Source organism: Camelus dromedarius, chromosome 31, assembly GCF_036321535.1.
Source record: "Camelus dromedarius isolate mCamDro1 chromosome 31, mCamDro1.pat, whole genome shotgun sequence".
NCBI classification, from domain to species: Eukaryota; Metazoa; Chordata; class Mammalia; order Artiodactyla; family Camelidae; genus Camelus; species Camelus dromedarius.
In genome coordinates, this window is record NC_087466.1 from 10,226,631 (window position 1) to 10,249,781 (window position 23,151).

The following is a 23,151-nucleotide window of genomic DNA, read 5'->3' on the forward strand; positions in this document are numbered from 1 at the left end:
CAGGGACCTTTATACTGTAGCAGCATTTAAAATTTTTCTGACAGTGAAAAAAATTACCTTTGAAACGTTTCTGTTTTTTAAATTCATGATATAAATGTCCTCTAAAGCAGGCACGGCTCTATCAGCAGCCCCTGTAACTCGTGCTGCCGCCAGGTTTTTATGGTGGCCCGTTGACTAAACCAGGTGAATGGTTCTCTCCCAGACTGGTCATAGCTGGGCTCTGGCTGCAGCCACTCCTCCTGGAACCTCTCTCCCTTGGCACGTATTCGGCTCTACTTCTCATTCCCAGGAGCGTTTTGGGGGGAATGTTTACTGTTCTCACAGGACACTTCTAACCTGTAGCACACATCAGAGTGGCCCGTTGTGGGGGCCTCTCACATGCTTAAATTTCATTGATTTTGTACAATGTGCCCTGGGCGATCCGCAGTTGTTGACCCAGTTTCCGGTCTCCCCTTCGCTCGTTCCAGAGAGTTCTCCTGTTCCGCAACATGGTGACCAAGGAGAAGGAGAAGCTGGGGCTCGTGGAGACCAGCTCTGCCTCCCCTCACGTCACACACATCACCATCCGCCGGTCCCGGATGTTGGAGGTGAGGCGCCTGCGGCAAGGCAGTGTGCTCTGTGCGTGTGTGTCTGTTCCCTCTGAACTGTTCTTACCGCTCCGTGACCCAGTGACAGTGAAACCAAGGCTCTGGGGGCAGGAAAGGGCCCTTTTGTCCTGCCACCTGCTCTGAGAGCTGCTTGATGAAGCCTGTCCTCAGTGCTGGAGACCCACAGCGCAGCACCTCCCTCTCGTGACCCCACGAGGGCAGAGCATCAGACGCTCTGTGCCTCTGAAATGAGGACAGACATTCTCGCGTCGGTGCCAAGTCCATTTGTCCAGGCAGGCACTTTGCCCAGACTCCAGTTCTGAGTCTGGAGGCTGGAAGCGGGGTTTTAATTACTGAGCTGTAACGGGAAGTCCATCCATCACAGAGCCACAAGTTCTTTGTGGACATAAACTTAGGAGAAGCATGTGAAGTGGCTGACCTTAGCCAAACCCAGCGTCCAGGGTTCCCACTGTGCGGCTGCTTCACGTAAATTAGAAATAGGGGCCTGTCCTCACAGTACTGTCCTCCGTGTGTCAGGAAATTGTCATAAAATATCGATTTTATTGGAACAAGACCTCGTAACATTGTCATAATAAATGTATGCACCTGCAGTGTCCACATTATGTGTCCACAGCCTCCCCAGGGTTGTGCAGTGCACAGCCTCCCCGTTTGTACTGCTCCTGCACATGGGGTGACCAAGTCCCAAGCACCCATTCCCAGGAGCGGCTTGGCTTGATTCGTTTGCCCATGTTTACTCCTTAGACCTTTTATCACACACCAGCCACGTTCTGCAGTGTAGGACAGTCACAGGATCCCAGGACAGCACACGGCCGCATCGCCAGCCACCAGCAAATGAGCAGCCGCCCTTCTTCCCCACCCAGTTTCAATTTCTCCCTCGTGGCATTTGTACCGTGTTTGTGGCTGCTTCCTAGAGAGCTTGTCTCAGTTCTCTGACCACTGGTGGTTGACACTGACGTCTGCTGGGGAAAGGCAACGTGCGGTAAACAGATGATTTTGACATTCTTAAAAGTAGAGATAAATGGAGGTGCCCCCTGGGGCCCCGCTGCCATGGGACTGAGTAATGCCAGCTGGGAGTGTCTCAGCCCAGGAGCCTTTTGTGTGTGTGCTCAACAAATAGAATTATCCTCCACTTCCACTGCTCCCTCCTGTTTTTCTGGAAATATAGCCCTTGGATCAACCCCATGAGTGAGTTGATAAATGACAGCTGACAACCAGCGTCAGCACTGGGGCGTGGGAGAGGGTAGGCAGGCGGAGAACACGTGCCCCTAGGAGAGGCCACCTGACCTTGGCCATGTGGAGATTTAAGCTCCATGATGCTCTGGCTTTTTAAGAGAAGACCGGAATTTCGGGTTTTGGTGAAATCCCCAGACTTTGTAAAGTACCTGGAAGGCCAGAGAACACCTGTCTGCCCACTTGAATTCGTCCTGCAGGCCACCAGCTTGCAGCCTCTGCTTTGACTCGAAGAAGGAAAAGCCCAGTTGTGTTGGAGAACTCCCTTCTCCAGCACTTTCTTCGTTGGGCCCAGATGCACCTCTCCTGCCTCTTAAACGCCTCCATTCCAGCACCTGCCACCCCGACTCCCATGTGGCCAGCACAGCGGGGAGTCTGAGCTGGGGGAAACTGATGTCTCCTGAGAGCTGCAGAATCCCCGACTCCCTCCTTAGGTGTCTCTGGGAGATTCACCAGATATCCGCTTAGCCTGGGCCTGCTTTTTTATTTTTATTTTAAAATTTGTGTGTGTGTGTGGAGAAGGCAATTAGGTTTACCTAATTATTTATTTAATGGAGATACTGGGATTGAACCCAGGACCTTGTGCGTGCAAAGCATGCGCTCTGCCATGGGGCTGTACCCTCCCCTTCCACGCTCTTTTAAACGCATCCCTCAGGATCAAAGGAGGAATGTTTGCTTGGGTTTAGGCAAAGTCTGTTTTCCTCTTTATGTTTCATTGCAATAGATCATGTCATGAAATTGATCACTGGTGCTCATATTGAATGAGGAAGGCAAGAGGGTCGTTAATTCAATTACCCAGTGGTCCTCCGGATTCAGTGGTTTGGTTATTAGAACTTGAGACCCAGTGGCCTTTGCTTGATTTGGACACAAGGGGGCATCAAAAAGCTGATATGAGACTCCTTTTTATCCTGTCCCCTTTTTTATGGTTTGTACTGAAGGTGGGGCTTCTGTATTAGGCTCCTAGGTGATGGTCTAAAGTCCTGCAGGAAGGCCTCCCCTCACAGAGGGTGACCGGGGACTGGAATTCCAGCAGAACTGAAAGGAACCATAGACAAACCCTTGCCCTGTCAAAGGCAGGACTGGGGCCAGAGGTGTCAGTGACAGAGCCGGACCTGGAAGCTGGCTCTCCCGTCCCCAGGTCAGTGTTCTGTGTCTGCTCTGAGATGCAGTAGAGAAGAGGAGTGCCCTGTCCCCGCTCACCATCCCATGGGGCTCAGACAGAATTCTCTGTGCAGCGAACCCAGTGCCCAGAGGGCAGGGGTGCAACAGGAAGTATGTCAGAGGAGGCAGGCAGCAAATTCCTCTCTACATTTCAGAGGGGAGGCTGAAGTGGAGCTGATCCAGCAAAACTGTGATGTGAGTCCAGCCAGCATTCCTGGAGCACCTGCCGTGGGCTCGCCGCTTGCTAAGTGGGTTCACCTGCACTGTCTCGTTTACTCTACTTGACAATCGCGCACCTCCCAACACGTGTCAGTGTTAGGGAGGCAGCACTTCAAAGCAGAATAGAGGGAATCCTGCAGGCGAGCAGGGACATGTTAGAATTCTCTCCCCGTCCCCGACTCGATTCCAAGATAATTATCTTAAATTCAAGAATGATTTAAATCCTGCAGCAGCTGCATGATGACTTCCTGTTTTTCTCTTCTTTTCATCTAACTTAATGGTTTTTGAATTTCATGTGCATAAAAAGTACTTTTCAGGGTTGTGTGCTCAAAACCATGTCCTTGTTCCTATGGGTGACCTAGGGGATTTCAGAGGTCATTTTTTTCCCTTGCTCACTAACTTTGGAGCCCAACTCCGAAGTTAGGTGGGGAGCCACCGTGGCACAGTCCTTTGGGTCAGTAAGTGAACACAAGGGAAGTGGGATCAGCAGGAAGGCAGCAAAGCTTCCCCAAAACAGGTCTTGCCGTCCTGGCCTCATTTGCTTTGCGACTAGGAGCCAGACTGGCAGGCGAGTGGGTGCTGCGGACGTGGTCTGACGTCAGCAAAGCATCTGGGAGTGCTGCCTTGTGACCCGGGGGGGAGAGATGCGGGGTGGCCTCAGTTGGATGTTGTAGCTGATTCGTCACTTGCGTGACAGTAACCTAAGGCATCAATTTGACCCTGGTGATGGGTCCTCTCATGCTGGGCCAAAGGACTTATCCCTGGGCTGTCCTGTTCTGCACTGGTTTTTATAATCACTGCTCTGAAATGGAAACCTATGCAGCTTGCCTGTCAGCGCCCACATGCCCGGAATACATTCAGTGACAGAGTCAGGAGCCTGGAAGACCTCGACAGGTCAGAATCAAGAAATGACTACACACGGTGATTTAGTGGGAGAACCCTGAGGTTGGGTCCTGGAGTCTAGACAGGGAGATGGGCCTAATGGCCGCATGTCTTAAGGGAGCTGTCCGCAAGCCAGAGGTTGTGCTGAGGGCTCTCCTCGCCCTACTCCTGCCTCATCTCCCTGCTCCCGCCATCCCTCTGCTTTGCTTCTGACAGAAGGCTCTTCCTGAGACAAAAAGCCAGCCATGTCACTCTCTGCCTGAACTCTTCTGTAGCTCCCTATCACCCTCAGGACATAACTTAAATTCCTCAGCATGACGCACAGCCTTTCACGATCTGGGGAAAGCTACCAGGAGCCAAGCAGTGGGGCTTACTTTTATTTTTCATCTTATAGCATTCTGTAAATTTGATTGATTCAGGTTTTTGTTTTTTTTTTAAACTGTGAGCTAGAAGAGTCTTAGCTTTAAAATAGAGGCGATCTCGTCTCAGTTTCTTCCATTCTTTGTCTGGTGGCCGAGAGCTTGTCATGACTCATCTTGTCTGATTTCTCCGTCTCACTGCTCTGCATCCTCTGGAGGGCAGTCTCCCTAACCAAAGAGTGGTAAAAGTCACATCCTCAAAATGAATTTTTCTTTGAACAGGCTCTCACTGAGAAGCAGGTGAAAACTGCTTGCTCTTCTCACACACCCATGCGTCCTGACACACTCAGTAATGACACTCAGAAGGCTTCACCCAGGGGAGCGGGAGCTCTGAGGAGGGAGCCCTGAATTATGCAGGGGGCCTTGGGTTCCTAATGGGCTATCGTTCTGCCCCTGGCAGGACGGCTACGAGCAGCTCCGGCAGCTCTCCCAGCACGCCATGAAGGGCGTGATCCGCGTGAAGTTTGTCAATGACCTCGGGGTGGACGAGGCAGGGATTGATCAAGACGGTGTTTTCAAGGAGTTCTTGGAAGAAATCATCAAGAGGGTGTTCGACCCGGCTCTCAACCTGTTCAAGGTATTTAAGGGGAGCAGGGGCACAGCTGACAGCAGCCAGATTCCCGGTGACAGACGAGAAGTGAAGGCCTGGGCTTGCTCGTGGCAAGGCACTTCACCTCCCTGCCTCTGCCCTCCTTCTGCCTTGCAGACAACCAGTGGGGATGAGAGACTCTACCCTTCGCCCACGTCCTACATTCATGAGAATTACCTGCAGCTCTTTGAGTTTGTGGGCAAGATGCTGGGGAAGGCTGTGTATGAGGTAGGCACGTTGAGGAGCGTGGAACTTGAAAATAAAATGGTGTAAGTGCCTGAGGCATGTGTGCGACCAGGCAGAAAAGTGTCAGCCACCTGTCGTTAGATAAAGTCGAGGAAAAAGAGACGGGAACCAAGATCACTGGGCAGAAACGCTGGGTGCTTTCCACGCTTTATCTCATTTAGTCCTCTCAGCAGTCCTGTGGGGTGCCTGCCGCTATCCTGTTCACGTCGGATTGAGATAACGGAGGCTTCTGGTCCACAGTCTCATGGTTAAGAGGGAGAAGCTAAATTCGAACCTGCTGGCGCCAGGCTCCCAGAGGCACCGTCCAGTTGCAGAAGGGCAGCATCTCGTGGGGTTTGTGGTGGTTAGCATTGCTCTCGGATCTTTGGTTATCTGAGCGAGGGCTTTGATGTGGGCCTGAGGTGCCTGGGACTGGGGAATGGAGCCCACAGCCCCTGGCCGAGACCAGCCTTCCCCGCTCACCATGTGACTGCCGGACAAGTCGCTGTGTTTCTTTAGGCCCTGTTCCCGTCAGTGAAGTGGGGGTAACAGAGCTGGGTGATTAGGGCGCTGGGGATGGTAGATGAGGTGATGCAGCTAAGACATCTCCTGTGGTGCCTACACCTGGTCACAGGGGACGTCGGAGCTGCCTTCCTCACTGCTGTTAGGAGGAAGGGGCTCTGAGTGTCCCCTCCAGGTCCCTCCGTCAGGGCGGCGTGGACTCCACAGGCTCCTGATCTCCTCACTGCTGAGTGGGGCACTTTGACTCCCTGTCCTGAGGGCCCTGCTCCCCGGGAGGGAAGTGAGGCTGTAGCTCAAGCTCAGCAGCAGCCCGTCCTTGTGGCCTTCGCAGCGGGCTCCAGAGCCCAGAGGACTGTGCCCCCCCCCACGCCCCAAGGGCTGGGCCCTGTCTAGCTCCGAGTCCAGGCTCCCAGGAGGTGGGCAGCGCTCACCTCACACAGCCCGGCAGGAGTTAGGGGGACCAGGACGCCTTCCAGATGCAAAGAGCCCACAACACAGCTGGGGCAGGCTGAGAGGGAGGCTGTGAGGGGCGAACATGCTTGGACTACTTGAATGATCCCCCGTTCTCTCTGTGTAAACAGCCCTGGTCCTGCTGTGATGATGTCAGGTGCCCCATCTGAGTCCAGACACCTTCCAGTCCCCTTCCTGCCCTGGACTGGTGGGGTGGCCTGGGCTCATTCTCTGTGCTTTTGTTTCCGAGTGTGCAAAATGGAGACAATTTCTCAGTTGACTCCCCTTTAAAACAAAACAAAACAAAAACAATGGGGCCCTGCTGGAGCATATGCCATGTTTTTCCTTTGACCGTGTAGTTGTGATGAGACCTGGAGGAGTCTGGGCCAGCTGAAAAGCGTGACTTCCTGGCTTTTGTGAGTGTCCCCCCTGTTTCCTGGGCCTGGTCTCTGTCTCCTCCCTCTTCGGCAAAAGGACAGCCTGGGCCCTGGGGAGCAGCTAGTGTTAACTCGCTTAACCTTCGTGATCCTCTGGGACAGGCTGTCCTGGCGTTTTATTGCCTCTCCCTTCTAAATCTCTCCAGCACATACACTCTTCTCCACCCAGAACAGCCTGCCCGCAGTTCCTGGTGTTATGTAACGGCTTCCTGGCTGTATCCCTGCTTCCAGTCCATTCCCCCAGGAAGTCATATCCGTCACTTACCTGCTGAGAACCCTTCCAGGGCCCCCTGCTGCCCTCAGGATAGAATCCAGACTCCAGGAGGCTTATGAGCACTTCCTGATCCGGCCCTGCCTGCCTTCGCAGCCTCTTCACTCACCTCCGTCCCACACACGCTGTGCTGTGGCCGACAGATCTATGTTCCAGCCCTGGAGCACACCTGGGCCTCGTACATATGGCCTCGTGCTCCTCTCGGTCTAGCTCAACTACGTCCTCCTGGATGCTTTTCCCACCCTGCCCGTCAGATTCTTAAAACTGAGGCTGTGCTGGTCCCCGTTTACAGATGACAAAGATGAGATGTCCTCTGGCCTGGCAGCCCCAGAGCTGGGATTTGATCCCTGAGCTGTGCGTCTGCAAAGCCCAGACTCTTAACCACGGTGCCGCAACGCCTGCAGGAGGCAGTGTGCATAGGCGACAGGGAGGTGTTGCTCTCCAGATTATGGAGCGTCTAGAGGTGTCGTTGGTGCCCTCGGAGCCCCCTCTGCAGCCTGAGCCACCCTGGTGGGATGACCGAGACGGAGCACTGGCGGCAGACGATGAGCTCCTGTCTCTCTCTCCCAGGGAATCGTGGTGGACGTGCCCTTTGCGTCCTTCTTCCTGAGCCAGCTGCTCGGGCACCACCACAGTGTCTTCTACAGCTCTGTGGACGAACTGCCCTCTCTGGACTCCGAGTTCTATAAAAACCTCACTTCCATTAAGGTCAGTGTGGAAGGCGGGATGGCTTAGCTGAGTGCTGGTGTAAACTCAGCATAGGGAAGGCCCTCGAGATTCAGCTTTATCCCAGCGTTGTGGGTGGGATGGGATTTCCTGCTCTGGTGAGGGGACCCGCTCCGTTCCAAACTGAGGATTATGACTTAAAGACGGGGAGGAAGCCACCTGACAGGCTCCTGTGTCCCCTTCTGAGCACTTCCTCCCAGGACCAACGCCACAGCCTCCTTCCTCCCAGTCGTGAGTGGCCTTTTCCTTTGCTTCAAGTTGTACGGTCGTCACAGTGGTTACAGTCCAAGCAGACGTCACAGGAGGGGAGTGTTAAATTCTTCAAGGACACAGCACTCCTTGGCCCCTACATTGTCCTTTCTCTGTTGCTTTAGCGGTACGATGGGGACATTGCTGACCTGGGCCTGACACTGTCATATGATGAGGATGTCATGGGTCAGGTAGGTGGGCCTCTGTGGCCAAGCTTTCTTCCACCTTCTTCTGTTGGTTTCCTGAGACCTGCCGTACTCTGTGTGTTTTCCCCAGGAGACCCACAGACTGGGGCTCTGTCTATCTGTCCACTCTTCTCCTCTGCCCCACCCGGCCGGGAGGGAGTGCACTCCACTTCCCTCCCCAGGTGACCCGGCTTTGCCTGCTTGCTCCCCAGAGAGTCCCCACAGAGACCGTGCTCTGCTTCGAGCTCACTTCAGGGTCGTTCCTGATGGCCATCCCCCTTTGTAACACTGCTCTTTGTTACCATGGTGAGGATTAGCCGTTCCAAACGGAGGATTGTGACTTAAAGACAGGGAGGAAGCCACCTGACAGGAAGGGCCTCGAACAGAATCCTGTCCTTGCTTCTACTCTGCACAGAGAGCGGAGCAGGGAGAAAAGACCCTTGAAGCCGTGATGGCAGAGGGCTTCCCCCAGACTTTCTTCTTCCCCGCTTTTCTCTTAAGGGTCCCCGATGCCGCCAGTTGCATCCCCACACACCTGCATGAGCCCGTGTGCATAGGGTCTGAGGGCTCCTCTGGCTTGTAAGCATGGGGACGGCTTCTTGGAGCCTCAGAGAGGTCACTTGGTCCCTCTAAGCCACACTTATCTTAAAAAGTGCTATTTGCCAAATATGAGTCCTTCCTGGGACCAGTGTCACCAGATGCTCTCTAGACACTTGCGTGCCCTGCCCTCCTCCCATAGAGCCACCGAGCACACTGGCAGGATGGGGCACTGGGACACCTGTGAGAACCTGATGTAGTTATGTCAGCCTCAGCTTTCCCCAGTCATCTGGTCACAGAACTCCTCTTTCAGGGAAGGAACGCTATCTCCCAGACTGGTTCTCCAGATAAGAGCGCACAGACCAGGTGTTCCCTGGAACCCTTTGTGGGAAACACCAGGCTGGGTGATCCCTCTGGGCCCATCCAGCTTTAAAATCCCACAGCGTGCCCCAAGGCATCATAGCAGGCACTGGTTTCCCTTCCTACCTGCTTCGAGTTACAGTGTATCATAGTAGTAGAATATTAAAATTCACTTTAAAATTATGCATTCTTGGACTTCGAAAGTTGAGGAAAGCAGTTGATCTATAGCGTCTTCAAATCTTTAATCAGATTTGAGCCTTCTCCCTGACATTCTCAATTTTCTGTCCTGACTATAAAAATAATGCAAACTTCTGACCAAAAATTCAGCTCCAGTACAAGCGGAAAGGTGAAAACGAAAACCACCTAGAGTGCCTGGTGGCGAAGAGGGCCGCCATCAGCACGTGGCCTGAGCCCTTTCAGGCTGCTTCTCCTTGGACACGTGTATCATTGATTGTAGAAATGATACCATTTGATGCATCCTGTTATATAAGCTGCTTTTCCCCCCCACCCCTTCAAGAAATACACATTTTCACCATATTTTTAATAGCGGCACAGCATTCCAGGGTATGGTTGTCCCAGAGTATGGTTGTCCCAGCTTTTATATAACCGTCCTCCGGTGCTCTTCGTTGCTAACACGTTCCCCTCCATGACACCCCAAAGCCTTAGGACAGATGTTTGCAGAGAGAACCGTTCGTACGGATCACACAGGGCCTGCTTGTGGATACCTAATCCCCGGCTCTTTGTGAAAATGATTGTCCCTAGACACGTCTCATCTTCATTCTGTCTTCATTATGGATGTTGGCGTCAGGCCCTTTCATCTTCAGGAAGCTTTATTTCCTCATTAGAATTCTCTCGAGTAATTGTCCCCCCTTCCTCTCTCTCCCCCAGCTTGTTTGCCATGAACTGATTCCTGGAGGGAAGACCATCCCTGTTACAAATGAAAATAAGTGAGTATAGCAATTAGATTTTTAAGGTCACCACTTGAGAAGACTTCATTCTGGCTCTCCGGGCTTACTTTGAGAATTTATTAAGATAGATTGAAGTAGAAAGAGGCCATAAATATCATAATGGAATTTACTGGTTACAGTTCATAGGCCGAAATCATATTAAATTCGATTTGCAAAGTAAGAATTGACAATTCATTTTTTGCAATAGCACTTCTGAGGTCAGAGTCACCCGGGCCGCAGTGTTCCTAGGAATTCAGTGACAGCTTTAGATGCAGACAGATGGATTCTGAGCCACTGGGGCACACAGTCCTGAACCCAGGAGGCACGGAGGCAGAAGACTCCTTGGAGGGACAGGTCATTTTGGAATGATGGCATGTGGCAGTTGTATAAAACACTGTTCTTGAGAAGACACAATGATGAATTCACATGCAGCAGACGGGTCCTTAGACATGGGGAGGCTCTGAGGCCCGGCAGCTATTGTCACAGATAACAGGCTTTTCGGAATGTATCATAAATGTCAGCCTCTTTGGTCCCTCGAAGCAAAGCCCCTTGATGCGCATCTCCACCCAGCCCTGTTCTCACCTAACTAAAACTGTAGGACCTGGCAGAGGAGTAGACATTGGCTCTTTGTCACTCTTATCAATCTTCTCCTGCCACCAGGCTCAGCTGAGCATCTGAACTGTTAATCTGAGCATCACTCCCTCAGTGGCAGGTGAGAACTTAGTACCAACCCAGCAAGTCATTTGGATCAGATGCACGTCACAGCCCAGGGTCCCTGAGCATCACCTCAGGTCGGATGGGTCAGTCGCGCACCTGGGGAGCTTTTATTTAGGCTGTCAGAGTAGTCAAGAGAGCAGACCCGATTCTCATCATGACTGAAATACACCAGTTTTGACTCTTGGCCACAGGGCGTTAGTGTGACCGCCAAGAAAGAACAGGGAACACAGATAGGGAGGAAGCTGCCTGGGGGTGTGGGAGAGCAGGGGTGGATCCTGTGCCTACCTACCGTGTGCCTGTAACCGTCCCTTCAGAGGGCTTCACCTGAGAACACGTGTGAAATAGCTTCTTGGACGTCTGGCTCAAAGGAGGACCTTAACAAATGAAAGCCATGATCGACAGCGTCTCAGATATATGACCCCTCGGGGTGGCCCTGCTTTACCAGGCGTTATGGCATGGGGCGATGACAGGAGCTGTATGTGCAGCAGCCTGGGGCTGACGCAGCCTGTGTTGGAGTGAGATTCCTGTCCTGCCGGCGACCTACGTGGAAAGGCATTTCACAGACTCTTGCATGTTCTTCGCATAAAACCCAAGCCTGAGGGCAGGGGTATTCAGTTCTGCAGACTCTCTTAAAAGGGGGCAGTGCCAGTTCCCCCTCCTGCGGGGCGATACTTGATCTTGCTCCCCCTGGGTGGTACCTGGGAAAGTCTTTCAGGCTCCCCCGCTCTCTCTTTGGGGAATATGGAACGGTACCATCAGAACAGCAACCTCCCTCAACGCGGACATGAAAGGAGTAGCAGTGATAGAAAAAGTTGTATTTTAAGTGTATCAATGTGCAGGTTTGCCACTGGAAAATTTTTCTTAAATAGGGATAACTTCAAGGCCAGTAAGTCAGAGCTGAGCCTTGTGGGGTAAAACAGGACTGTACTAATTTGGAATTTTGAGAGTTGGACCTGGGCTGGGCTCTCATCTCTTGAGTAAACGGTCTGCTAAGAAATCAGTAAAGCTGACAAGCCCGTCGGAACGCATCTCGCCCGGTCAGAAGCATTGTATTACATCCTGGAGCTGTAGATGAGCTCCTTGTCTTTGTAAAAGCAGACCCGGAAAACCGTCTGCTTGGAACTGTTGTTAATGCTCTGAATTGTTCATTGAACCTAATCAGCGAGCTGCATTTGGTTAAAACTTTTTGCAGTCTTACCGTTTCACGTTCTAGGTTCTGTCCAGTCTAGCCAGGTTTTGATTGAAGTTTCAACATGAAACAGTTTTTCTCTGGAGGACTGAGTAATACCTTAATTGGTTTACATCCCAAAGGATGAAATTAAATCAAAGTCCCTTTGTACTAAGAAGGGCCCTCTCCTTAGCTGGAGAATGTCTCGTTTTGATTCTTGACAGTGGAGTGTTACCCCGATGTCTGATCCGCTGTTTTTGGGAGGATGCGTGAGCTGATGCCCTTGAATGCTAATGCGTTCCCAGCAGCACGCCGTGTGCCGGCCAGCAGAGCTGTCATCCTTGTCACCGTCGTTGTTCTGGTGAAAGGCTCTGGTGCTATCTGTGCTTTTGTAAAATGGTTCAGAACTGACCAGACTCATCTTTCTGCCCATTGGCAGCTGCCTGCCCTGTCTTACTAATTTCCATTGTTTTCTCTTGTTGGCTACAGAATTAGCTACATCCATCTGATGGCCCACTTTCGAATGCACACTCAAATCAAGAACCAGACAGCTGCCCTCATTAGCGGATTCCGTTCCATCATCAAACCCGAGTGGACCCGGATGTTCTCAACCCCTGAGCTCCAGCGACTCATCTCCGGGGACAATGCTGAGATTGATCTGGAAGATTTAAAGTAAGGAGCGAGTATGGGGGCGAAGGCGAAATTCTTAGGCCTCCTGGAAAGCAGGCTGGTCCTTTGCTAGAGAGTGTTCAGGGTCCCATCTCCAGATGTCCTCCTCTGCCCTGGTCCCTGGGTGAATTGCTTTGGAATAAAAGCTCAGCCCTTTGTCTACCTGGAGCCCAGGAAGTGGATACAGCTCTTGAGGACCACAGGGCTCTCCGAAGTCTTAGGAAACAGTCACAGGATCTCCTGTCGGCTCCCGCTGGGGAGCAGCAAGGTCTGTGTACCAAGTCTCCACCCATTTAGCTTCCGGGGACCTGGGATTATTAAGGCGTGAACTCCTGGCTTAGGAGAAGCTGGTCGTTACCCAGGCCAGCGAGAACACAGTGTACCGCTTGTCTAACTCAGTTCCCTGCCTGCCTGTGTCTGTCAGTGCCCGTCGGAGTGTGTGACTCAGCCCGTTGTCTGCATTGTTTTCAGGAGGCACACGGTGTACTATGGTGGCTTTCATGGAAGTCACAGGGTCATTATCTGGCTCTGGGATATCCTGGCGTCTGACTTCACGCCCGACGAGAGAGCCATGTTTCTGAAGGTATTTTATACGTTACCTGTGCGCGTGGTCTTGCGTATGTAGATGCTCTCGTAGACCCAGGAAGCCAGATGTGATACCTTACACCGGGAAAAAGTGAAGTTATTAAGAGGTTCGCTTATCCAAGGCAGGGTACTGAGCCCAGTTTATGTCTGCGGATGGCACCACACCTGCAGTTCCCTGTCCTGTGTCTGCTCTTTTCTGCGGCTGCCGACGGCCCAGGGCAGGGTGGGAGGACACAGAACTGTTGTACAAGAGTGCGTGTGACTGGGCTTTCTTTCAAAGTAACGACAGTAGAGCAGTGCGGCTTCCCCGCCCTCTGATCGTCCTCAGTGCCAGGAGGGTGACCACCCCTCCCTCCTTGGACCAGCCCTGGCTGGCAGCAGGCCTGTGGAGCTGGAGCTGGGCAGGGCACAGACTCTCCTGCCTGTGCCTCCTCATCCTTAAAACTGATCAAGTCACACAGTCCCCGTGGAGTGATGAGATGAGGTGGGTTTGTGAAGAACTCCAGACAGTGCTTCTAAATAGGATCTGCTGCCTGGGTCAGCTGAGAAGGAAGCCGTCTTTGTGGTGTGACCCACACCTGCGCTTCCTGCACCCTGGCTCCAGGCCTCCCCCTGCCACCCTTACTGGCCAACCAGCTTCTCCCTCTCCCGTCCTCTCCGGAGCTCTCACTGCATCATCTCCCCCTAATGACAGGCCTCGGTCAGCCCCTCTCTGTCCCTGACCCTGCCTTGTGTTGTAGTTTGTGACCAGCTGCTCCAGGCCTCCGCTTCTGGGATTCGCCTACCTCAAGCCTCCTTTCTCCATCCGCTGTGTGGAAGTGTCAGACGATCAGGTAACTGCGGGGGAGGAGTCGGCCCCTATCGGTTGCTGTCTGCTGCACCTGCTGGGTGGGGCCCTCACCGCACACGGGCGAGCAGCGGGGGGACAAGGGGCCGTGGTCCTCAGGCCAGGAGAGCAGGCTGGCTTCACAGAGGGCGCCCGAGGAGGCGGGGCCTCAGCTCTCATGGAGGTCCTTTTCTCTTCACTCCCTCAGGGAGGAGTACTTGGGGGCAGTTTTAGTAGCTACTGGTCCGGCTGGGGCTCCGGGCCTGAGAGGCAGTGCGGGAGAGGGTAAGGACGCGGGCTTAGGGACTTGACGAGCATGGGCTTAAATGCCAGCTCCTCCGCCTGCTGCCGGTGCGCCGGGGCCAGCTGCCTCGCTTCCTCCTGTGCCCGGAGAGGAGGGACGCCCTCCGAGTTCTCGTTTTCAGTGTGCTGTGAGCCTAGCCATAGTGACTGCTCAGACGGCAGCTGTTAGAAGTTTCTCATCTCCCGTGAAAACCCAACAGCCTCTGAGCGTAGCTGCCGTCCATGATGCCATAGTCTCTGCTCTGGTCCCTGCTCTCAGGTGACACTGGACCATCCTCAGCCCCCCTACTTAAGGAAGGCTTCCCCAAGTTCCAGCTTGCCGCAGGCCACAGCACTGGAGAGGTCTGGGAGGAAACAGTGAGCTGCATTCAGAAATGTTTTGTTACCAAAATATTTTTGCAGTATTCCAGTTCTTTGAAAATTGATTTACCAATAATTAGCAGTTAACAAGAAGGCCCTGTTTTCAAGCACTGCTTAAATGCAGGCTTCCCCTGCGAGGGGCCTGAGGAGCCAGGCTTGTTTCTGTGCACCCAGCTCTCCAGGCCAGTTGTCCTCTTCGTGGGGCCCGCTGGCCCTCTCCCCCGGCACCCACACTGGGCACCCCCCGATCCGAGGCTGTGGGGTGTGCTTGCAGGACACCGGAGACACCCTGGGCAGCGTCCTCCGCGGCTTCTTCACCATCCGCAAGCGGGAGCCGGGCGGCCGTCTGCCCACCTCCTCCACCTGCTTCAACCTACTCAAGCTGCCCAACTACAGCAAAAAGAGTGTTCTCCGGGAGAAGCTGCGCTACGCCATCAGCATGAACACAGGCTTCGAGCTCTCTTAGCGCCTGCCCTCGGGGACTCCTGGGCTCCCGGGGACCCTCTGCCCCGGGAGGCGGCGTTCCCCTGAGAGCACAACCAACGGGCCAGGGGACAGCGGCCCCCAGAGCCTCTCTATAGCCATGAACTCCCCTGAGGCCTCAAGAGCTTTGGATGCACTTGACGACACTACGCAGCCTCTCCAGGCGACACTAATGGGAAGAGGGTGTTGACAATAAACCTCCGACGCCGCCAGCACTGGTCCTTCTTTCCTGCTTCCCAGGGGTCTGCAGCCCACGCCTGCGATGGCAGTGGGGCTCCTCTTTTTGATAGTTTGGTCTTTTTTGTGAGTCTTTTTCTTCCTTAACTTTCTGAGCGAGCTGCACATGAACAAGTCCCAGGAATTCCAAGGATCCATAGTGGTTTTCGGGACATGAGCCTGAGGGCACGAAGCCTAGCAAGAGTGAGAGGCCCTCCTTCCGTTTCTGAAAACTTCTCAGGTTAGGCCTCGCCAAGCCTCTATGCACCCACCAGAGTCTCCGCCTCCGTCCTGTCCACGCTGCTTCTCTCGGGGCAGCCAGGCGCACCTGCTCCCCGGGGAGGCAGAGGCACCTACTGGGAAGGTCACAAAGCACGGGACGTTCGGGGTGCCACTCCCACCTCAAAGCCACGCATTCCGCACGGTGGCAGCCCCCCTCCCCGCTCTCACCTCGGATGCTTTGAGTCCTAAGCAGGCCAGGGAGCCCCCACCAGCTCACTCCCATTGTGGGCATCCTGGATTTGGGGGAAAAAAACTTGGCCCTTAAGAGCAGCTCCATTGCCAGAAGGCAGCAGCTGTTTCCTCAGAACCTGCTAATTCCCAAGGGGCGGTTGCCTTTCCCCTGCTTGTTTTCTGCACGTGTTGTCCCATGAGGATCAGACACCAGCCCAAGGAAGGAACCTGTCCCGTCTGGGCAGTGGCTTTACTCCGTAGACTGTAAAAGTCCCAAGAAACTTGGGTCTTGTTTGCCGTCCTTCCTCAGCACTGGGAACGCGGGAGCCCTTTGCACTGACGGAGGCTCCTGGGGCTGAGGAAACTCACAGGCCCTCCGGGTTGGTTTTTTGGTTTTTCACTTTGTTTTCTCTTCCAACCCATCATGCTCTTCTGTCGTCATTCTTCACCTTTATCATCAGAACTTTACTCTAGATCCAGGGACTTGAGGCAGAGGCCACGTTAGTGATCCATTTTGACAGCCACCCACCCTCGACCACCTCCCCATCCCACTTCTGGTGCATCCCCGCTACCCAGATTGAAGCCAGACTAGAAACCTGGTCCCTCCTCCACCCTGTGGAGCCGGCATAGGGCTTGCAGCTCTCGTCCAAGCAGCAAAACACCTTCCAGAGAGAACCTTCATGCTGTTGGCAAAGCAGGCAGGACCTGTGTCCATGGCTTCCAGCAGCAGGTTTTAGCTGGGTGCTGGCGTCCTGCCCAGGCCCGAGCTGGGCGATGCTAGAGCCCTTGGGCTTCCAGAGAACAGAGTGCCTGTTACTTTGATGGAAAGACGGCAGGGAGTTTAGACAGACAGGAATTTATTATGATTATTTAAGATTCTTTAGGAACCTCTCACTCTGTGGACTTGCCACTATCTTTAAACACTCCTTTGAAAATTTCTTCTGAACATGCGTGTCATGCATGGATGGAGCAGGCTGGCATGTTTATACTGGTGGCTAAAGGACTGTCAACCTGCACAAAGAGGTTTGATCCCATCACAATTTTCATTCCCTAGTAGTCAGCCAGTGTGCGACGGGAGAGGAGAGTGGTTTATAGGCACCAACATCAGCTTCGCGCTTTTCTTGAGGAGGGGTAGTGTATAATTTCATTTATCTTCTCTCCAGCAGCTGGAGGGACTGCACTGTCTAAAACACTGAATCTGTGCTGTTACAGCTGGTGTTCACTGACACCGCGATGGCTCTTGAGGGTTCTAAAAAGTTCTGGGGTTTTTTTTGTTTTCATAGATAACTTATGGATTAAAATGTGATCAAAGGCTTTATTAAATTTGTACTTCGGCACAGTGGCTGTGTTCTGCTTCTTATCTCAAGGAGCACTTTCTGATCGTCTCCTGGGAGAGCTCAAGATGAGGCGTTGGGGGATTAAAGAGCACGGAAGCTCCCACAGTGGGAAGAAGGCACGGAGGACACAGCAGCCGGCCAGGGCTCCCTGACTCACCCAGGCCGGCAGTGGTTGGCAGTTTGTAATATTCGCTTCTGATTTTGTTTTAAGAAGTAACACCTTTCAGGTAAAGTTCAAGTGCCCTTAGCACCCTCCACGCTCCCTCCCCATCCTTCTTATGCACTGCCCACGGCAGCCATCACCCCGGGTTACACGTTTTACACAATTACGTAAAGAAGTGATAGGTGTTTGCTGAAAAGAATTCAGTTAATTTAAGAACGTTTGAAGTAAGATTTTACAGCTACACCTGGGTGTGCTCAGCTTGCCTCCTTTACTGAGAATCATGTTTGCAGGACACGCCGTCCCCGTCTTTCTCTGTTCCACAAGCGCAAGTTTACACTCAGCAGAACACCCAGCTCAGCCCTGCCGGTCTCTCCCGCTTCTCCTGGGGTGGCCTTGGCCCCACTATGGCAGCTGGAAGTTCCTGTGCATTCTCGATGCCCGACCCTGGCCCGGGGCACCTGAGGATCTGAGCATCAGGAAAGAAGTCTTGAAAGCCCGACAGGCCCTTTTCCAACAGTCAGGCCACCTGGGCTCCTGAGGGGAATTCATGCACGTGGACCTCCTCCCACGGGGCACTTCTGTCCTGCGAAGGGAAAAACCCTGGAGTCCCCAAATCCACCCACGGCCTCCAGCGTGAGACCCGCCCACCTAGAGAACTAAAGCCTCATTCTGTGATATTTTGGCTTTTAATTACAAGTTAGCACCGCAAAGAGAAAGTTTGTCTTTATAACCAGGAAAAATAAGTGAGTTTTTTAAAAAATTATTTAAAATGACCATTTTAATGCACTGACAGAACTTGCAAGTGCCTGAGAATGTTCAGGTGGAACAGAGTTTGAGAAACACTGGTCACCACTGTTTCTGACTGCATTGAAGCCATCAGCCTACCTTTGTGCTGCTGATCAGCAGATAGCACACGGCTGCCTGTGTGAGGGGCACGGACAGGCGGGTCATCCCTAAGCCTGGCTAACGTGTAGATCCAGGGCTCCCTTTGACCAAAGTCTTATCTCGTGGAAACCTCTTCAGTCACTAAGAGTGGCCGAAGAACTGTGAAAAGTGGTCTATTCGGTGCGCTTTTCCCAGGAGCACACACACATGTGCAAACACAGTCCCTCACTTCCTGCTCTGAGTCAGCCTGGGGTGGCCTCTCTGTGGGGGTTTCTAGGAGGCTTGGTGCTGCTGCCCGGGCTGAGAACTCAGCAAGGCGGGCTGTGTGCCCAGCGCAGCTCCCGGCTCCGAGTCGGACTCAGATACCAGTCCTCTTCCTGCATCTCCTCACCTTTCACTGGACGAATACTGGGCTGCCCACTGCCTGTTGCCCGGGCTCTGGCCAGGCTTCCAGAGTGACTGCTTCTGGGGCTGCTGACAGTCACAGCAGGATGATGGGGAATGACATGGAGAAGGGCCACCTGAGATCTCTGCGGGACTTGTGCGGGGCGGGGAAAGGCACACCTGCTTCCCTACACTGGCTGTGGCCCTTCAGCCCAGAGGGATGGTACACGAGCAACGAGTTCTCCAGCCAGAGGGATCCCGGCCCAGGTGTTTCCAGGCTTGTGTGGCCCTGGGGCGCTCCCAACCACCACACACATGCCCCCCCACCCCCTACACCTGCCTACGCACCCAGCCAGGGTAACACTGAGAAGGTTGCGCTGAGTCCCAGGTGGGATCCATGGATCTCTCCAGCCTTTGGAGCCCGGAGTCCAGACTGAAACAGCCTCCTCGTTTTAATCATCGTGATGGTTAACATTTGTTACAAGCACGTGCTTAACAGATGGCAGCTGACTCCAGGGCCCGGCTGAGTATTTACAGATCTAACTGAGGGTGCTAGAGAGAGCTTGGGCTTGGAGCCTCTGGAACTGGCTGGGTTCACGTGCCAGCTCTGCCTTCCACTAGCCGGGAGGCCAGGGGTCCGGCCGCTTGCTTCCCTGGGCTTCCATCAAAGAGGGAGAACGGCACCCACCATGGTACGCGGGAGGAGGAGGAGGAGGCCTTGACGTCCTTCCAGGAGTTGTCTGTTTTCCACCTGCAGTGCAAGGAAGCTCCTGCTGACATCAGCTGAACCCTGAGTAGCTCCCGCAGGGCTCCACCCTCAGCCCCGGGTGTGCAGCTCCTCCACTGACCGAGCCCTGGCCGAGCTCCAAGCTTCCACATGCACTTATGTGCAGCATCTCCCCAACCCGGGACTCGTAGCAGCTTTCCCTTCGTGGTTCTCTCAGCCCTTGAAAAGTGGATGTTTCTGAGCGGTAGGGACACTCAAAGGTTAAGCGGGGCTGGAGTGGGTCTGTCAGTTTAAACCCCCCCCCCCCACCAAGAAGCCAGAGTGCAGGAATCCACTCAGTGACGACAGAAGAGACCCTGCTGAAGATGGGCCCCCAGGGGAAGCCACAGAGAAAGCCAAATCAGAGCTTCCCAAGCACTCACATGGTCCCGAGTCTGGGTGGAGCCCTGCCCCACAGACCACACTGAGGAGCAAGGGTCAGAGTGTCATCCTTCAAGGCCCAGCAATCAGGCAGGTGGGCTGACCCTGAACTTGGCTTCAAAAACTGGCTCAGATCAGGTGAGTGACCCTGGGCAAGCTTCCAACTCCCTGCACCTTGTTTCTTCATCAGTATAATCACCCCAGTAATAGTAGTATCTGTCCTGAGTAGTGTGAACAGTTCCAGGCAGTGGTGGAAACATGGGCCATGGGGTCAGACCGACGTGGGTACCAGGCCCAGCCTGGCCACTCACTGGCTGCGGGAGCTTTGGCCACTGCTGCAAGCCTCACTTTCCTTATCCGAGAAATGGGCATAATGGGTCTCCTCTTACAGAGCATCTTTATGGTAACGGGACAAGCGGTGCGTGGGGGTCAGAGAAGAGGGGGCATGTCTGTTTAGGCAGAAAGGGGCCACAAAGAATGTGTTCCTCTTTTAAAAATGTTTTTATTGAAGTATACTTGATTTACAATGTTGTGTTAGTTTCTGGTGTACAGTACAGCACAGTGATTCAGTTATACATATATACTTTTTTATATTCTTTTTCATTATAGGTTATTACAGGATATTGAGTATAGTTCCCTATGTCATACAGTAGGTCCTTGTTGTTTATCTATTTGGTATATAGTAATTTGTATATGCTAATTCCAAACTCCTAATTTATCCCCCTTCTTCCTCTTTGGTAATCATAAGTTTGTTTTCTGTGAGTCTCTTTCTGTTTTATAAATAAGCTCATTTTATCTTTTTTTAGATTCCACATATAAGTAATATTGTGATGTTTATCTTTCTGACTTCATTTAGTATAATAATCTCTAGATCCATCCGTGTTGCTGCAAATGACATTATTTTATTTTCTTTTATGGCTGAGTAGTATTCCATTGCACACACACACACACACACACACACACACACCCCATGACTTCTTTATCCAGTCATCTGTTGATAGACATATAGGTTACTTCCATGTCTTGGCTATTGTGAATAGTGCTGCTATGAACACTGAGGTGCATGTATTGTTTCAAATTAAAGTTTTCTCTGGATATATGCCCAGGAGTGGGATTGCTAGATTATATGGTAAATCTTTTTTTAGTTTCTTAAGGAATCTCCACACTGTTCTCTGTAGTGTCTGTACCAAATTACCTTCCCACCAGCAGTGCCAGAGGGTTCCCTTTTCTCCACACCCTCTCCAGCATTGATCGTTTGTGGACTTTTGAATGAGGGCCATTCTGACTGGTGTGAGGTGATACCTCATTGTAGTTTTGATTTGCATTTCTCTGATAATTAGCAATGTTGAGCATCTTTTCATGTGTCTATTGGCCATCTGTGTGTCTTCATTGGAGAAATGTCTTTTTAGGTCTTCTGCCCGTTTTTTGATTAGGTTGTTTGTTCTTTTGTTATTGAGTTGTATGAGCTGTTTATATATTCTGGAAATTAAGCCTTTGTCAGTTGCATTGTTTGCCAATATTTTCTCCCAGTCCGTAGGTTGTCTTTTCATTTTGCTTATGGTTTCAAAAGGATATGTTCTTTTATTTCACTTGGAAAGAGGGTTTCCACTTTGGAGACAAGAAGGGAGGCATTTGGGGCAGAGGTAGCGGCCAGACCAAAGGTGTGGAGGTGAACGGCATGAATTAGAACACATCTGTCACCAAGGACGGCAATGGAGGGCATCACACAGTAAATGGTAATAGCAGTAGCTGCTGTCCCCCGGGACTTCGCCCAGGCCCAGCACGGCACTCAGCCCTCTCTGCACCAGTGGCCACATTTAATCCACCCCAGGGACTCTGGGCACTGGGAGTGTAACCGGTCCTTTCTGCAGATGAGGACACAGAGGTTCAGAGAGGTGGATTCCCTGTAATAAGATCACACAGCTAGAAAGTGCCAGAGTGGAAATCCGGCCCTGTGCCTGTGTGACTACGGAGGCCCCCATTCCACCTCCACTAGTGTTGCGGGGAATGGCAGAGGCCGCCCCTGAATCTCTTCAGGACTCTGTGAGCAGGAATGACTCAGCTCCAGCCAGGAACCTGTCCTCGTTGAGATCACGCAGGGGTCTTTAGGGAAATTCAGAGAAAAACCAGGGGGAGAGAGTAGATTGGGCGAGACCCAGAGGTTATTCTTTCATTTATTCATTCAACAAATATTTTGGGGCACCTGCTGCATGCCAAGCACTGTTCCAGGCACTGGGATACAGTCTGTTTTGGGAGAGACGGACACTAAATAGGAAACCAGTAACATTCCTAATGTGTTGAAAATGAGACAAATAAAGACCTTCACGGAGATTGTATTCTGCGGGAGAAAAGTCCCAAAAGGAAATAGAGGCATGACTGTCAAGAGAAGGAGGACTGGAGGGCGAGTCCCCAGACACAGCAAATCCCCACCAGACGGTTCCTGCTACTTTCAGGGCTTCTAAAGCCTGCTCTGGCCCCCAGGGCAATGGGAAGGATTCGGGTTCTGGAATTAGACAGACTAGAATTCAAATTTAGCCATGGCCACTTCCTCCCTGTGACCGGGGGCGAGTCATCTACCCTCACCAAGCCTGCAAAATGGGGGTGATAATTCTCACGTAGGGTTGCCGTGAAGTTGAATGGTACATACATGCAGTGCCTAGCATAAGTGAGCACTCAAATATACTACAAATCACATCCTGGCTGCGTGCACGCGTGTGTTTGTGTGTGTGAGCATGCACACGCAGAAGGTGGGTCACCCAAGCCAGCTCCTTGGGGTTGGGGACTGTGCCTGCCTGACCCTCCAAAGTATTCCTTTACAACTTTAGCCTCATCCTTTCCTCCCTTCCTCTTAGACGTTTATTAAGACACCCAGTAATAGGATACCCCTGCTTCCTTGAACCCTCCCCAAAGCACCCAACACAAGCCCAGATTCTCTAAGTCCTTTCTAACACCCTCTTCCTGAAACACCCTGCAGTTCCCAGCTTTGTGTGCTCTCTCATTGCAACAAGACAGTCTGCCTTTGCTCAACTACAGGTGCTTTCTTTGGCTGGAGGGCATGGTACATGGGAAACCCAAAATGTCCATCCCCTTGAAAAATGCATTTGTCTCAACTAAACGCAGCTCCACAGGGAGGGCAGCTGGACCTGGTCCCTGGCACAGCAGGAAACAGCCCTGGAGGGAACTGAGAGAAAAAGTAGCCAAAGGAAGCAGCTTCTGGAACTACAGCCCCTGCCCCTTGGAGACGTCTCCTCTGGCAGGAGGAGGGACAGACGGACAATTGTGGCGAGGTTGGAAGTGGGCTGGTGCAGGAAGTGTCACGCCATTTCTCACTGGCTTTCATTTTAACTTTGCATGTTTTAATGTGAAATGTAATTACAGATGCTGAATTACAGTGGCGAGCTTGTCAGGGCTAACTAATCAATTAGTCAGATTTATAAG

At 52.5% G+C, this 23,151-nt stretch overlaps 1 protein-coding gene across 2 annotated transcripts in view; it reads left to right on the plus strand.

Moving 5' to 3' along the window:
• The window catches only part of UBE3B (ubiquitin protein ligase E3B), a 47,263-nt gene extending 30,127 nt beyond the window's left edge, over positions 1 to 17,136 (plus strand). For both annotated transcript variants that reach the window (XM_010999156.3, XM_010999157.3), the window contains 10 exons: positions 468 to 587; positions 4,920 to 5,096; positions 5,226 to 5,336; positions 7,584 to 7,721; positions 8,114 to 8,179; positions 9,959 to 10,017; positions 12,392 to 12,574; positions 13,043 to 13,154; positions 13,897 to 13,989; positions 14,920 to 17,136. In XM_010999156.3, the coding sequence (XP_010997458.1) occupies positions 468 to 587; positions 4,920 to 5,096; positions 5,226 to 5,336; positions 7,584 to 7,721; positions 8,114 to 8,179; positions 9,959 to 10,017; positions 12,392 to 12,574; positions 13,043 to 13,154; positions 13,897 to 13,989; positions 14,920 to 15,111 (1,251 nt within the window). In that variant the 3' untranslated portion in view covers positions 15,112 to 17,136. The remainder of the gene's footprint in view (positions 1 to 467; positions 588 to 4,919; positions 5,097 to 5,225; positions 5,337 to 7,583; positions 7,722 to 8,113; positions 8,180 to 9,958; positions 10,018 to 12,391; positions 12,575 to 13,042; positions 13,155 to 13,896; positions 13,990 to 14,919) is intronic.
• The last annotated feature ends 6,015 nt before the right edge of the window (positions 17,137 to 23,151 follow it).